The sequence below is a fragment of the Erpetoichthys calabaricus genome, chromosome 5 (assembly GCF_900747795.2).
Source record: "Erpetoichthys calabaricus chromosome 5, fErpCal1.3, whole genome shotgun sequence".
Lineage (NCBI taxonomy): Eukaryota > Metazoa > Chordata > Cladistia > Polypteriformes > Polypteridae > Erpetoichthys > Erpetoichthys calabaricus.
Window position 1 is genome coordinate 250,884,846 of NC_041398.2, and position 16,539 is coordinate 250,901,384.

At 46.3% G+C, this 16,539-nt stretch overlaps 1 protein-coding gene across 1 annotated transcript; it reads left to right on the top strand.

Moving 5' to 3' along the window:
• The first annotated feature begins 649 nt into the window (after positions 1–649).
• LOC114642177 (uncharacterized) lies at positions 650–16,321 on the top strand. The gene is made up of 16 exons (XM_028791161.2): positions 650–764; positions 1,888–1,929; positions 3,325–3,372; positions 4,152–4,181; positions 5,110–5,139; positions 6,316–6,348; positions 6,442–6,474; positions 6,739–6,768; positions 7,574–7,606; positions 8,531–8,563; positions 8,648–8,680; positions 10,195–10,230; positions 12,549–12,584; positions 12,721–12,753; positions 12,879–12,944; positions 15,407–16,321. The coding sequence occupies exons 1-16, from the start codon at positions 711–713 to the stop codon at positions 15,743–15,745; spliced, it is 909 nt and encodes a 302-aa protein (XP_028646994.2). The 5' UTR covers positions 650–710; the 3' UTR covers positions 15,746–16,321.
• Positions 16,322–16,539: the final 218 nt, after the last annotated feature.

Consider the following 16,539-nt stretch of genomic DNA (forward strand, 5'->3'; position numbering starts at 1 on the left):
CAGGGTCACGGGGGTCTGCTGGAGCCAATCCCAGCCAACACAGGGCACAAGGCAGGAACTAATCCCGGGCAGGGTGCCAACCCACCGCAGGACACACACACACACACACACACTAGGGCCAATTTAGAATTGCCAATCCACCTAACCAGCATGTCTTTGGACTGTGGGAGGAAACCGGAGCGCCCGGAGGAAACCCACACAGACACGGGGAGAACATGCAAACTCCATGCAGGGAGGACCCGGGAAGCGAACCCAGGTCTCCAGGTCTCCCAACTGCGAGGCAGCAGCGCTACCCACTGCGCCACCATGCCACCCTCACAAATTCTAATCACAAGAAATTTAACGGACGAGGGGAGTCCCCTCAAGCCACCAGGCCTGCCTAGTTAGCCAATGGCCCTGCTGTCCATCAGATTTGGAATAACGGGGGTCCAGAAGAGGCCTGCAGGGCCACCGAGTCCTGAGCTTCAGTCAGGGCTTCAGAAAATGAGAAGTGAGACGTGCGTGAAGTGTGGAGTGACATTAAGAAAAGAAAGAAGAATAGAAAAGAATTGGGTTGAGCTGACGTGGCGCAGCAGGCACTGCCAAGCATCACCTACAGGGGGCTGCGTCTTCAGCACTTGACCTCTGCCTGCTCACGACTGTTTATAGCGCCTTTCATTGTGGATGGCTGACCGCATCTTTTGCTTTTCTTTCAGACCGAAGCAGAAAACATGAAGGCGGCTCTGATTACTTTGTGCCTGCTGAGTGCGGTCTACACGGTGCCGGTGAGCAGCTCATCTGACCTTTCACACCTCAAGCTCTCTTTCTTTGTTTCGTGATTTCCTTCTCTAAATGCTCATCATGCTTATAGTGCCTTACACGTTGATCAGTTTAAACTACTTACTGCCTTTCACATCTCTTTATTATAAAGTGCCAGTCTTACATGGTGCATTTCTCAGCTTTCTGTCTGTAATATAGCGCCTTCTCCAGCTATTTACTATATTGATCATGGAGTGCTTCTATTGACTTATCTATCTCTTTATTATACAGTAGTGCCTACCGATGCATAATATTGCAACTATTATAATGTGTTGTCCCTATTTGTCTATTGTCAGATCTGTTATATAGTGCCTTTCACATGTAGATAGATAGATAGATAGATAGATAGATAGATAGATAGATAGATAGATAGATAGATAGATAGATAGATAGATAGATAGATAGATAGATAGATAGATAGATAGATACTTTATTAATCCCAAGGGGAAATTCACTTGTAATATAGTAGCACTATTCACAGTATCTATGCCTTGCTTAAACAGTGCCTTTTAAAAATATCTGTCCCTCAAGTGTACAGTATAATACCATTCATATGCTTTGTGTATAACACAGCCATTTACCTATCATAAAGTGCTTTTGATATCTGTGTTTTATAGTGCCTTCCATATCTATTTGATATTGTGCTTTTTTAAAAAAAATCTATCATGCAGTTCTTTTTTCTGTATGTATATATATATATATATATATATATATACTGTATATGTGTAATGACATATCTGTTTAATATAGTGTATTTATTACCTTTCTGTCTTTTATATATAGTGCCTTTCCTAGCAAATTATTTATCATGTAGTGGTATTTTTGGTTTTCCTTTCATATAGTGCCTTTCAAATCTAATCTCTTTCACTCTGTCATATAGTGCTTTTCATCTATTAATCAAAATATTATATAGTGCCTTTCATATCCATTGATATATTGCATTTTACTCTTAGCTATCATGTACTGCTTTTCTTTAGATAGCTCCCCATCTCTGATATAGCGCCTCTCAGATCTCTCTGACTCTGCCCCATATAGCGCCTTCCATGTTGCTCTGCCCTTCTCTTCATCTTCTCTTCCTTCTCCCTGCAGCTCTTCCAGAATGGCGACATGCACAGCCCCGAGAGCTACACGGTAAGTGTTTAATGGCTGCCATCTTTCCTCTTCTTATTGAGGGTGGGTTAATGTGAACTCTGTGGCTTCTGCCCATCTCTGTGTGCCATGGAGATGCCCGTGTGGGGGTCCTTTTTTACAATCGTGTACCACCTGCCTCCTCCGCTTTGTCCCCACATCTTGTTTGTTGCTCACGTCTCAGATGCTCCCAGGCTGCTCTTATTATCCTCAGCCTTTTTAATGTGAGAGTACAGAAGACGGATGCTGTCTACAAGTCACGGACCCCCAGCCATGAAGCCCCCTCTTCCACTCAATCCTTCCATTGCCTGTCTTAAGTGCTTGTCATTTGCCCCCACTGCCCATCTGTTCTGTGTATATAGCGCCTTTCACACCCTGATTCCAGCTAATTCCACTTTACAATTCCTCAGAGTTTACCTCAAAGCACTGAGGATGACTCAGGTTCAAGGCTCATCTTCCTCGATGGTCGGACTCGTCCACAGCTTTATAGGCTTGCTCACTATGGGGGAGCATCACACAGAGTTTGAAGGGTCTCTGGTCATGTGACTCCAGTCAAGGCCTTCTCAAGATTGCCTTCAATTGAAAGGGGGTCACCCAACTGAGTCCCCCCAAGCTGAGTAGCCTGCTTTTTCTATTTGTGGGGCGGGGGGCAGTACCACCAAGGTGTGGTGCCAGGCTCATGTGTGCCTTTGCTGCACCAGCTTGATGTGTTAGGGCGTTAGGCACATTGGGGACAATAGACTTCAAGCAGCCCACCCGTTTAGTACTGACTGTGCCAGGGTCTTACGGGTATTTCGGAGGCATCGGCCCTTGAGCTCTTTGTACCAAACATGTCGAAAGAAGTCTGAGATGACTGACTTCAGGAGTGCAGGGCGGCACAAAGTGCCTTCTCAGCTTCGAGTGACATAAACAGTCATTAGGAAAGGCGAAAACAGCAGAGGAAAGCCCGTAATAAGCAGCGTGGGCAGCTGAGTGGGCAAGGGGAGGGGAATGGCAGGCACACAACCGACCAGAGGGGGCTGAGTAGGGAGAAGAGATGAGAAGTGAAGTGGCACGACAGGAATACCCGCTCAGACGCACTAATGCAGTTCATGGTCACAGTGGGGTGGGGTGGATGGGGGGGTTCAAGCAACAGCCATTTTAAATGTCACTGTCCTGTGCCCCCACGTGATCCACTTGTCCTTGACGTCAGCACCCAATGCTGGTGGCTCCTGCAATGCAATTTAAAAAATCAGGTAAACATCTGAATGCCCTCTGCCAGCCGAGGCCTCACCTGCCCACCACTTACACACTTCATGTACTCTGATGCTGCTGCAGGGAAAGCCAGAGATGCCAAAACAAGTGTGCCCATGTGCCCATGTGCCAGTGTGTCTAACGGCTTCTCCCTTTACATTGTAGGAAGTCAACAGTACATCTGAAGAAATGGTGAACCCTGTAGAGAACAAGGTAATGTGAATCCTTATTGTATGATGGTGGACTGCTGTGCCAACATATGCGGGCAGCCACTGGGAGGGGTGTCAGGATAGGTGGTGCCAACCTTGGTCTTCACTGTCAGTTAAAACTGGGGATAAGAAAGAAAGAAAGAAAGAAAGAAAGAAAGAAAGAAAGAAAGAAAGAAAGAAAGTAGAATAATCTGTGCCAAGGAGTTGTGACTGGCGTGAGAAGGGGGCACAACATCTACACTGTCTACCTCCACACAAACAATGATCAGCTGTTGTTGTCACTGTCATCCCATTTCATAAGTCACAATTGGGGGCTGAAGTGACACTTTTGTATTTTATATAGTGTCTTTCGTGGTGCCAACCAACCCATAGCAGCTTGAATGTTCACCACCATCTATTGTCTAATGCCCTCAGTCCTACCTCAGCGCTAGATGGGATGCCAGGCTGTCACTCTTGCCCACACCAGGTCACTTCAGAGTGGTCTGACTGGATGTTTGGAGGAACGCCACTTGATTGCATTGAGAACAATTAAGCTGCATATGGAAGGAGCTGTGCCACATGCCCACCTTGCCACTTTTGACATGTACATATTAGAGTGTGAGATGTGGATGTCGCATTGGCTCATCTGCTCACACCAGTGGTGCTCAGTTTGTTTTGCCGGGGGTCCCGTGTGCCAGTCTCCTGGAGGTCATCTGCTCTGTTATCTCAGGAGTCATGTGACTTCCCTCCTGGCTGGTGCCCCCCCATTCACCTGACGCTCTTTTTTTCTTTTTCCCTTTACAGACCTCCACTGAAGCGCCAGTCCCCGACTCGGTAAGTGACTTATGCTTGGATGGCACCGAGGGCCACATGTGCCCACTGAGAGGTGGACACTCGCCATTGTCCTACACTGAGGGGTGAACCTGTGGGCAGCCACCAAATACAGGGGTCAGTTATCCGTCCACTTTCAGAGACCTGAAGCACAGGGAATAACAGTATATAGCGCCTTACACAGAGAAATGAGATTTTCATTGATTTCTGGCTTGAGGGGGGGGAGGCTGTTAGAACAGGGAGATGGCCTCGTGGTCAACGCCATGACCCCCACAGCACTGGACCCTTGCTGTCTGTGTGGTGTTGGCATGTTCACCCAGGGGGCTTCCTGTTATGCCAGTGAGCTTCAATAGCAGCTTTACATTGGCACTACATGGGTGGGCATCCCCTCCAGGGGCGATTACTGCCCTTTGATATCAGGTAGGGCCATGAGCCCCAGAAATGCATGAAGTGAATTTGATGATAAATGGGTGGGACGTCTGAGCTCTGGACACGTGACATAAAGACCCCGTAAGGCTACAGTGTGGAGGGTTGTAGTTCCAGGTTACTGTCACTAGGGGGTAGCACTGTGTAGCAGTGGGGAAGTGAAGCCCACATGTGTGCTGCTCTGTTACTGATGCCACCCTGGGCATACGTGGCATTACCAGAGCCCCCCTGTGGCCACAATTCCTCCTTTGTTCTTTTAACATTCAAGTGTGTGATTCTTCAAAGTTGAGGTGTCACAGGCCACCCGCTTGGCACATCAGGTCCATTCCCTGGGTGGCTGGGCTCACACTTGTCTGTTACATTTTTTTACTCCATTTTGTTGAATTTTGTAATAAAAGCAAAAGTGGACAGCAAGTAGAAGTCAAGAAAGGCAAACTGGGCATTTAGCTTGGCATTCAGCGCACGTCAAAGGGACTTGTTGGTGACTTTGGATTTATCTCCACAGAGCTCTGAAGAGAACACCTCAGAGGACACGGTGAGGTCACTTCTGTCACTTGTTACAGTAGAACTTGGCAGCCTTTCAATTGGTCTGTGAGGGCAACTCACTGTTGGTCATGTTGGTGCAATTTACAGAATGGCCATTAAAAATCGTAAATGAAAAGTCACACTAAAATGGTGGCATAATGACACAAACGCTGAACGTGAGACAGAGAAACAAGGGGCGGAGCCTAACACTGAACTACAATACAGAGGGAGAAGGGGCGGGGCCTAATGCTGAGCTACACTACAGAGAAGCAAGGGGCGGGGCCTAACACTGAAATGCAGAAAGAGCAAGAAGGGGCGGAGCCTAACACTAAGCTACAATACAGAGGGAGAAGGGGCGGAGCCTAGCACTGAAATACAGAAAGAGCAAGAAGGGGTGGGGCCAAGCACTGAACTACAGTACAGAGGGAGAAGGGGTGGAGCCTAACACTGAGCTTCAATACGGAGAAAAAAGGAGGTGGGGCCTAAAAATGAACTACAGTACAGTGGGAGAAGGGGCGGAGTCTAACACTGAGGCACAATACAAAGAGGAAAGAGGTGGAGCCTACAACTAAACACAATACAGAGAAATAAGGGGTGGGCCCAAACAATGAAGTATAGAAAGAGCAAGAAGGGGCAGAGCCTAACACCAAAGCACAATATAATAATACAATACAATGTAATTTATTTTTGTAAAGTCCAAAATCCCAGAAGGAGCGCCGCAATGGGCTTTAACTGGTCCTGTTTCTTGACCAGCCCCCCCACCCCAGCCTTGAATCTCTCTCAACACAAAGAGAGTAGAGGCGGGGCCTAAAACTGAAACACAGTACAGAAAGAGAAGGGGTGGAGCCAAACACTTAATACAATGAGTTAATAACAATGAAATGCAGAAAGAGCAAGAAAGGGCGGGTCCTAACACTGAACTACAAATAGAACAAGGGGTGGAGCCTAGCACTGTAACAGAATACAGAGAGAAAAGAGGTGGAGCCTAACACTAAACACAATACAGAGAAACAAGGGGAGGGGCATAACAAGGAAATACAGAAAGAGAGAGAGAGAGAGAGAGAAGGGGCGGGTCTTCACGTGGCATGTCCGCTCACTGACTGTGCACCCCTAGTGGTCTCGGTGAGCAGTGCATGTTTGTCTATCAGGGTCTTTAATGCTCTTCTCCTTGTGTTTCTTTCTAAAGTCGTCTCAAGAGAGCAGCTCCTCAGAGGACAAGGTAATTTCCAGATGATTTCTGCTCTTTTCTGTTTACGGTTCTCACTTTCTGAACACATAACTAACAGGCCTCTTTGTGCTCATCGCCTTTCAGACATCCGAAGAAAACGACACCTCAGAGGACAAGGTGAGTGCAAGTGACCGTCACCAACTCATTCATTCAATGGGGCTCTGGAGGTCACACCTGATAGCCCCTTTAGGGGAGTAGTGGGAGAAAGGGACCAGGGGGAGAATTACCAAAAAATACAAAAAAGTAAAGAGAAAATAAGGGGGTGGGGTGAAAATGATGAAATTCACAGAAAAGGGAAACGTAAAACAAAACAAAGACCGTCTCTGCTAAGCCCACCTCAAAGTTAACAAATCCTTTCTTTTTCTTTTTTTCTTTCCGCAGACCTCTGAAGAGAACACGTCTGAAGATAAGGTAACTCACCCACCGCACGCCCCTTGTGCTTCTCGAGCGGCCTTCTGACTAAATCTCATTTGCCATTCATTCCCCTCAGTGTCTCCGCTTTGTGTTTTGTTAAAAATGAAAGTGTGCAGACAGAGCGCCCCCTACAGAAAAACGAGGTTAAAAACCAAAGGTCTGTGATTATAATCAGTGATGAGCGCCCACTAGAGGCCAAGAGAGAGAGCTATAGCAGGTAGCGACACACACCAGCGCTCCAGTAACGCAGGCTTCTTGAATCAAACTCAGGACCCCCCCACCCCTCACCTGACCACCATTTCACTCCAGCTTCTCGACTGACTTTTCTCCTCCACTCTTCTGCTGCTGATGTCCACCTTTTCTTTCCCTGTATGGAGAAACTCCTCCCTCTTCTTGACCATCCTTCCCATTGGCCCATGCCATCTTTGCAGTCCCCGCCCATCTTTGTGATCCTCATTTGCATACCGGTGAGCTCCACGAAGTCGGCCTGTGCTGTCGTCGCCCCACCTTTGTGCTGTTGGGGGTCTGCATGCGCACTGGTGGTCTGTATGGATATTGATGAAGTGGTCCAATTTAACCCCCTGCTGTCATTTGATTTTTTTTTTTTGCTATTATTTTCAGTCACCTGGCAGACCCCCCTGGACGTTTACTGAGCCCCCCCTAGCAGCCCATGGCCCCCCCACAGATGAGATCCATTACTTTACAGGCCTTCATTGAGACTCCCATTCACCTCTCATATCATTTGATTAAAAGCTTTGACTATTTTACTAACTTCTTCTTCAATTATTTCTTTAAATTGCAGACCTCTGAAGAAAACAGCTCATCAAAAGATACGGTAATTTTTAATTTTTAAATATTTTTTTGTATATATTTTGGTTTTAAGCCTATTCAGCTGAGATTATTTCCAGTGGGCACGTTGCCCCCCGTGTCTGCAGGTGTTGTGTTTTTCTCCCACATGGCCAGTTTTGGGTTCCCTGGGCCCTGTGACAGACTAGCGCCCCCTAGAGGATGGCTTGCTGTATCCCCCCTGCAGTAGAAGCAGTGACGTCAGAGTATGGCTGAGTGCTCAGGTGCCATCTTGTACCGTCTGACAGACTTTTCTGGAAGTTTCTGTTTAGCAGGCGTGTGGTGTGGCACCCCCAGCGCTCCGATATTTGCATTCCACCTCGTGCCAGTCCTGTGTCCCCAGTACCGGGGGCTTCTTACTTACACAGATTAGTGGCAGGAAGGTGACTCCTGGCCGGTCAGCATCCACATGCCGTTTGCACTTTTGTCCATGTGTGTTTTCTGTGGAGACCCGTCTGCATAGTAGGACTTGCTCAAAAGAGGCTTGACCTCCAAAGGTAGACCCCCCCATTCCAAAAACAGGCCAGTACTCCGAGACAGCCCTGAAAAATACCAAGTGGGCCTCACAGATCTCGTCCAAAACTGAAGAAACAGGCAGGAAAATCCAAAAACTGAATTGAAGGACCCGCCCCCTCTGCTAGGAAAGATAGGAGCAGTGGGTGGGCCTTGGGGGTGAAACATCACAGCTGCCCCGCCCACTAAACCTCCATATAAGGCCATCAGGAACACACAAGTTCACAAGTAAGCAAATTCAAAACTTCCCGAATGTCCTAAAATAATACAAATTAGAGAATAACAAAAAATGAGACCCCCGAGACGTGACAGACACGGCTGGTGCGTAGGACACCCTGGGCGCCACACTCCTCCTCTTCTTCTTCTTGTCTTGTAATTCATCCTTTTGTTTAAATTGCAGACTTCCGAGGAGAAGAGCTCATCTGAGGAGACGGTAAGTCGGCCCCCCATGGACTTCTTGTGTACCAGTGGGCTTCCCCCCCAATCGTTTAACCTCTCATTTATGTTTCCTCGACAGACCTCAGAAGAAGACAACACCTCAGAGAACAAGGTGAGCTCCATTGACGTGAGGCCTGCTGGGCTTTCTCGATTCTCCTCATCCATTCACACGTTTAGTGAAGCCGCATCATCCGCTTTTAGGGCAGCAAAGGCTCAGGGGGCCTGTAGGGGGCGCCAAGTCAGACACACAACACCCGAGCAGCCCATCGACTTTGTGAACTCACATAACATAAACGTCTCCCTGGTCCTGTTGAGGGTCCGCACTCCCGTTTTAGATCAGGGACCAGAAAGAGAGCCAAAGAGAGGGCACGAGTCGAAATCTAGAGGATCGATTAAAATCAAACGCTCAGCAGATCAGTGAAACGCTTGACAGATGGAATCCAATCAAACGCTAACCGCAATTTGGAATAAGAAGAAGTAAGAAGACCCCTGCCCCGCCAACTAACTGACCATCTTGGACGAGGTGCCTTTATATTGTAACGCCAATGACATCACAGCATGTGACTTCAGGTGGGCCCTACCCCAGGAAAGGGGCAGCGCCTCACAGTGTCACATTGTCATAGCAACTGCTAAAAAAACAAAATGGTGCCACAGTACAATTCAAACTATAAAATGTTTAAACAAAACTTTAATCTGAAAACAAGCACACGTTTGAATTGTCCGATATTAAAAATCATAACTGAAAAAAATAAATTACAAACCACAAGAAAAAAAGTTCTCAAATTCAGTAAAAAAGAAAGACTATAGGGGGCGCCATCAACGCTTGGCTGCACACCCACACTCACTGCTGGGTAGGATGGACACCACAGAGTGAATACCATGAGGTGTACCCGCTTGACGTGGCATCCATGGAGACTTTCCTGCACTTTAATAGACCAAAAATAAATACATCAGAGTGGTGACAATTGGTGTGGTGGTACAAAGCAGGAGTAAATCCTGAAGGGGGCGCCAGTCTGCCACAGGGCACTCACCCACACTCGCTCAGTTTTCATTTCATTTGGGATTTCCTTGACTGTGAGGTCCTTACAGACCAGCACTTTGTCTACTCCTCCATTTATTGACCCCACTTAGTCCAGTTTGAGGCAGTCAGAGAGTAACCTGAATGGAAGGATCAGCCCCTTAGGAGGTGCCAGTCTACCACAGGGTATACGGCCAGAGCATGCCAGCCTGCGGACTTTATACAATCATGAAACAGAGTGTACACTGAAGGGTCATGGAGGTTGGAGACCACCAAAATAGCATTGAAGATAATCCTCACGGTGACGCCAGTCCACTGCATGGCCCACTCATTCGGACACCCACCCTCACTCACTCTCACTCACACCTTCTGAGGACCCAAGTCTTTGAGGAGGTGGGAGGACTTGAGGAGAACAGGCCATGACAGCAGGGCTCTAAGTTGTGAGGTGGGACCCTCAAACCAATTTTAGAAATTGTGAAGGCCACTTAACACCTGAAAGCTGCCAGCTCTGATGATGATGATGATGATGCAGATGAGGAAGCGGATTGTTAGAATGCTCCGGAGCTCAGTGACCTTCAGACGCTGACATTTCACATTTATCTTTGCAGACATCTGAAGAACCGAACAACACCTCTGAGGACAAAGTAAGTTGTTAAGGCTGTGAACGTTTTGACCGAAATGAAACGAGCCCACCGAAAGGGGGTCCACCATCACTCTTGGGAGAGCCTTCAGGAATCGGTGCCTTCAAGCCTGGCCACGGGAGCCTGAAGAGCTTTGCGTTGGTAAACATCACCAATTAGGCTGTCCTTTGTGAGAATCGAGCTTGGACATCTTCTCCCTACTCCATTATTGAGATTATGGAGATACCAGGGAGGAAGACGAGAGCATGAAGGACAGAGGATAAGCTTGGAGGAGGAAAGGCCAGTCACCCAACCATCTCAGCAAATTTTATTCACCTCATTGGTCAAGCTGAGATTGGAGGGCCTTGTATTCCAAGTTATGGGGGTCTTGTTTGGATGACTCAGCTTTATCCCTCAATTTTTTTCATGGTAGCTGCAGTGATATGGAAGTGGACATCTCTGACTAAAATCAACCATGTGTCGTGTACTATTTGTATTATTTAGCAGGTACTGTATCACACACACATATATACAGTATGGTCCAGATCTAATTATGCAATTTTCATTACGCTGTAACTTAAGTTTTTTACATAGAGAATTCACAAAAAATTCTTTGTTGCCGATAGATGGCAGCACCTGCCCTGCATTCATTTATTACAAGATATTTCGAACAATTCTTTTGTCTTGCAATGTTTTTCTGCATTGCATTAAAAGTTGCATAATTAGATCTGGACCACCCTCTATATTAAAATACACGATTTATAAATTATACATTTGAAATATGATCAGATGGGTAGATGGGTACAATTCCCATAAACGTCAAAATCAAACGATTTAAAAGAATCGATACACAGTTCGAATCAGTACAGCCATCCATTTTCCAACCCGCCAAATCCGAACAGAGGGTCACCTGGAGCCAATTACAGCAAACCCAGGGCGCAAGGCAGGAACCAATCCCGGGCAGGCCGCCAACCCACCGCAGGACACACACACCCTCACACCAAGCACCCACTATGGCCAATTTAGAATCGCCAATCCACCTAACCTGCACGTCTTTGGACTGTGAGAGGAAACCGGAGCAAACCCACGCAGAGAACACGCAAAGTGGAAGCGAACCCGGGTCTCCTTACTGCGAGGCAGCAGAGCTACCTCAGTGCCACCGAATCAGTACACCGAATCAAAATGCGCATCTCGAAGTCGGAGACATGCGCGCCGATCCGACTGACGTGAGCTGGACTCCCCGCAGGCGCAGCAGCGACCTCTCCCGGCCGCATGTCGAACAGCGCGCGCGCTCCGCCAGCTTTCGCAGTTTTGCCGTCACGAGCGGCCGCTGAACGACTGGAAGAGACAAATCTACGAGGTGTTAAGTCGAAGTGTCTGCTCTGAAGATAAGTTTGAAATGGTGCAGTCATTCGTAATGGAAGTCGCATGGAACATTTTAAGAAAACAAGTCTGCGAAACCCGCCATTGTCGCTTTTGAAATTTCAAAAGTTTGTACATTCGAGATATTTCAGCGAACGTTGGGCATTCCTGACAAATTTCCTTGCAGAGTAAGGGTGTCAAAATTCAGTAAAATCGACAGACGGACACGGACTAAAAAGGGGTGAGAAGAAACAGCGGAGAACGGAGTTCTCGTGTTTTTAGTACCATTGTTAGTTTAGATAAAATACAATTTCAGAAACATTTAGAAGAAATGTCATGGAATGAAGGGAATCCCCGAAAACACCTCGGGTGGAGCAGCGTGGCACAGAAATTCTGGGACTCACAGCAGATGAAGAGCACTGGTGTTAAAGACCGCGTGTCTGCGCCAAACCCCGAAGTGCCTATGAAATAAGCGCGCTGGACTGGAATGAATGGAAAGTTAAGAAGGACCTGAAGCAGTAGGAAACAGCCAATGAGAAAGCCGACACAAACGGACGGCCCAATGGTGAAGTCGAGGATTGCAGAGGGACACGCCCCTTCCCTCATGTTGTGGCCAATGGGCGAGCGGAATGCCTAAATACTTGCGTGACGTGCAAGTCAGCAGCTGCCAGCAAAGACGAACGTTGAGATCGCACAGGGAGCGTCACTGCCATCTCGTGTAACCGCCGCGGTGTTCAACACGGAAAAGAAACGGCAACGGGAGACCAAGAAATGAGTCCGGACTCTCACCTTCAATTACATGCATGCGGTGTATGGGAGACCCCGATTCAGCTCGGTCGCCATGTCATCATTGAAACGCTTGAAGGCACCGATTCCTCAGGGTGGTCTCCAGTGGTCTCATCGATGCGGTGGGCTTGTACTTGAATTCAAGAGCGTCGGCCGACCGTGTGTCCTGATGGTGTCCCCTTTTGTGTTTTCAGACCTCCGAAGAGAAGAGCAGCGTCTCCAAAGACACCGTGAGTACTCTGGGGGTCCTGCTGGTGCTTTGCAGTGCGACCCTTACATTCGTCGAGATGTCAAAACTTAACTTACACAGAAGTGAAGTGAGAGTTTGCTAATTAGAGACCCTTTGCCTTTTGTTTTCTCATGCAGACATCTGAAGAAGACAATACGTCGGAAAACAGGGTGAGTGGTTGTGTTGATTGCTGGGTCAACTGTGACTTTATATAGTGCCATGTAGCACAGTGATATTACAATATAAGAATATCAGACCAGTTCATGATCATCATCCTTTTTATTGTTATTTACAGAGCGACTCGGACGAGAATGGAAACACCAGAGATGACAGCAGAGACAACGAGAACGCCAACCGCCGGGTGAGTAGCGACAGGTGCAACGTGTCCTGTTGGTTCAGTGTGCCAGCTGGGCCTGCCAGGCCGGTCAGAGGGCACTCGCCCTGAAAAAAAAAAAAAAAAAGAGCCAAACTGGAGACTTCCAAAGGGTTATTCCTGTGGGACCTCCATGTGCAGATCATCATTAGGACTTAGAGAGGAAAAGGGGGGCTCAGGAATGGTGGGCACGATGGCCCACGTTAGGCTCTGCTCACCCATTTGGTTCTCCATACCTCCTGTCGGCCGTTCACTGCATTTGTATTCATTCACGCAGTGCTTCACCTTTTAGACGTTCATGTCGTCATCTGCTTACTCTGCGCTTCACCTATTCATCCATTCATGTAGTGAGTCCCTCATTCAACAGGCGGTTCTTCATTCTTTGGTTATCCTTTAGTTATTCATACGTTCATTATGGTGAACTTCTTCATTTGTTTTTTATTCGTTCATTTTCATTTTTAGACATTTGTTCATTGAGTTATTCATGCAATGATTCATTCAAGATTCAGTTTTTCTTTTTTTGATAATTCATTCAGTTATTCATGTGTTAATTGTGTTACTCATTTATGTGTTCACTTGCTATGTCGTTCATTCACTCAGTGTTTCATTTTTAGGCATTCATTTCATCATCGATTGACTCTATTCAATCATGTAGTGAGTCACTCACTTCTGATTCTGTTTATCATTATTTTTGTTATTCTTCCATTTAGTTATCCTTTCATTCATTATGTTATTCATTGCTTTTGACTCACTCATTTAGTGCTTCATTTTTTCATTCATTCATTCATGCAGTAAATCACTCGTTCAAGATTATGTTTTCATTTTTGGGTTATTCAGTCATTATTCACACATTAATTATGTTATTTACTCAGGTTTGTTTTTTCATTCATTCATTCATTTGTGTATTAATTACATTGTAAATTATGCATTTATAATTCATTTTTTCAGTTTCCACTCATTCATTCAGTTATCCACCCACCCATCCATCTGGCAAATTATTCAGACATTCATTCATTTATGCAGTAAATCATTCATTCAAGATTATTTTTTTCATTTTTTTTGGGTTATTCATTCATTTAATTATTCACACATTAATTGTGTTATTTACTCATGTTTGTTTTTTCATTCATTCATTCATTCGTGCATTAATCATATAGTGGATTATGCATTTATAATTCATTTTTTTCAGTTTTTGCTCATTCATTCAGTCATCCATCCATCTGGCCAATTATTCATTCATTCATTCATTTATGCAGTTAATCACTCATTCATTTGTGGTTATTCATTCATTTAGTTGTTCACACATTAATTGTGTTATTTACTTGTGTGTTCAGTTTTTCATTCATTCATATGGTGAATTCTGCCTTTATCATTTTTCAGTTTTCACTCATTCATTCAGTCATCTATCCATCTGGCCAATTATTCATTCATTAATTCATTCATTCATGCAGCAAATCACTTGTACAAGGTTATTTTTTTAATTTTCTGGTCATTCATTTAGTTATTCACACATTAATTGTGTTATTTACTCATTTTTGTTTTCTCATTCATTCATTCATTCGTGCATTAATCATATAGTGGATTATGCATTTATAATTCATTTTTTTCAGTTTTTGCTCATTCATTCATCCATCCATTCATTCATTCATTTATGCAGTTAATCACTCATTCATTTTTGGTTATTCATTCATTTAGTTGTTCACACATTCAGTTTTTCATTCATTCTTGCATTCATCATATAGTGAGTAATGCCTTTATCATTCATTTTTTTTCAGTTTTCGCTCATTCATTCAGTCATCCATCCATCTGTCATATTTTTCATTCGTTCATTCATGTTGTCATGGATTCTTTCTTTCTTACATCCATTCATCCTGTTGCGTTGACCCTGCCGCTTATCCATTCACCCTTTCAGCAAGCGAACGTTTCCTTGGTTTGACACACCGACATCACGAGGCTGTTACCGTAACACACAGGAAAGCCTCCATGGACGGCCCTTCAAGCGGGTACACAGCATGGCATTAAATCAGACTGGCACTCCAGGGTATCTGGTGGTCCATCCCCCCCAGCATTGTGAGTGATTGTGGCGCCCCCTATAGTCTGCCAGAGGTAGACCTCACAAAGAGAGATGAGGGGTCAAGTCATCTGAGGGGTGGCAGGCCAGAGTGCAGTGGCCATTCAGTCCTTGTCACGTGTCCATCTCTGTCTCCCGGTCTCGTAAGTCCATTCAGATGAAGGCAGCCATTAAATCTTTAATATTATTAAGCTCCCTGGCTGTCGCTCCCACTAGGTGGCGCTGTTTGTGATTCCAGCTTCGTGTCTCCAATGTGTTGTGAATGTCAGCAGCCCCCCCGCCAGCCAGCACAGACCCCCAGCCTCACCCGTGTCCCCACCTCCTATCCCTTCACGGTTTTCTGCTGCTTCACTTGCTCTGTTTGTTATTCTGCCTGCAGAGAGTCCAGATATTCAAAGTCAGCCATGAAAGCGTAGAGGACAGCAGCATCAGCACTGATGAAGAAGACGGCCAGGGTCTGGACAGCAGCAATGGAGACACCCAAGAAGAAGCCACCGGGGGGGACAACGTCAGTGACAATGGCGAGAGCAGTGAACCTGACGAGGACGACAGCCACGAGGGCCAGCCAAAGGCGAAAGGGTGCACCAGTGACGAGGACAACAGCTGCCCCGATGACAGTGACGAGTACGTCTTTGAGGGCATCGGGGACGACAGCCACCAGTCCAACGAGAACAGCCTGATGAACGACGTGGACCCCGAGCCCCCTCGGCAGTGGTAGCCAGGAGACGTCACTCGACGCTCGGAGCCTTTCAGTTTGACATATCGGTGAAACACAAGTTAGGGGGGATTTGTCCGGCAATGGAGTCTGGGGGACTTGAATGATCACTCATAGTAACTCTGTGACATGAGCCAGCTGAGCTTGGAATGGACGGGAGACACCAGCAGGGGGCTCCAGGCGGACCTCCACTCGCCGAGTGTCCCCCACATACTGCGCCTCATCCTCTCCTCAGACATCCAAAAGGACACTGTCACCCCGTACCTCCTGTGGGGGTCTTGGGGGTCCTGGCAGGTTTATGACACCACCACGTGACAGGGAGATTTGGACATTTGGAACCACTTGAGTAGCCGCAGACTTCATTGGACGTGGCCAGTCCCCTCCTAGCCCACTTTGTTACTGCTATTTTTATACTGTCCTAATTTAGTAATATATTTATTTGATTATTATTTGTTCTGTTTTATTCCAAATGCTAAATGATATTTATTTAAATTACGACAACAGTAGTCTAGAGTGACAGAGCTCGTTTTATTGATTAACAGTTGTATTTTTTGAAATAGTAAACTGAGATTTTGTTGACTTTCTGTTGGTTTGTTCAGTTTTTCTAACAATCCGTTTGATAAAAGAACAATTCAAAGTGACAACAGCGCCCCCTGTGTGCCGGAGGTTAAACTGCCACCAGGTTTGTCAGAGTGTGTGACACCCGAGGGCAAAGCCACTTAAGAGAACATGGCGCCCCCTCATAAGGAGCCCAACCAACAATCAAAGACACCCAAGACCAGTGAGGACTGACCACT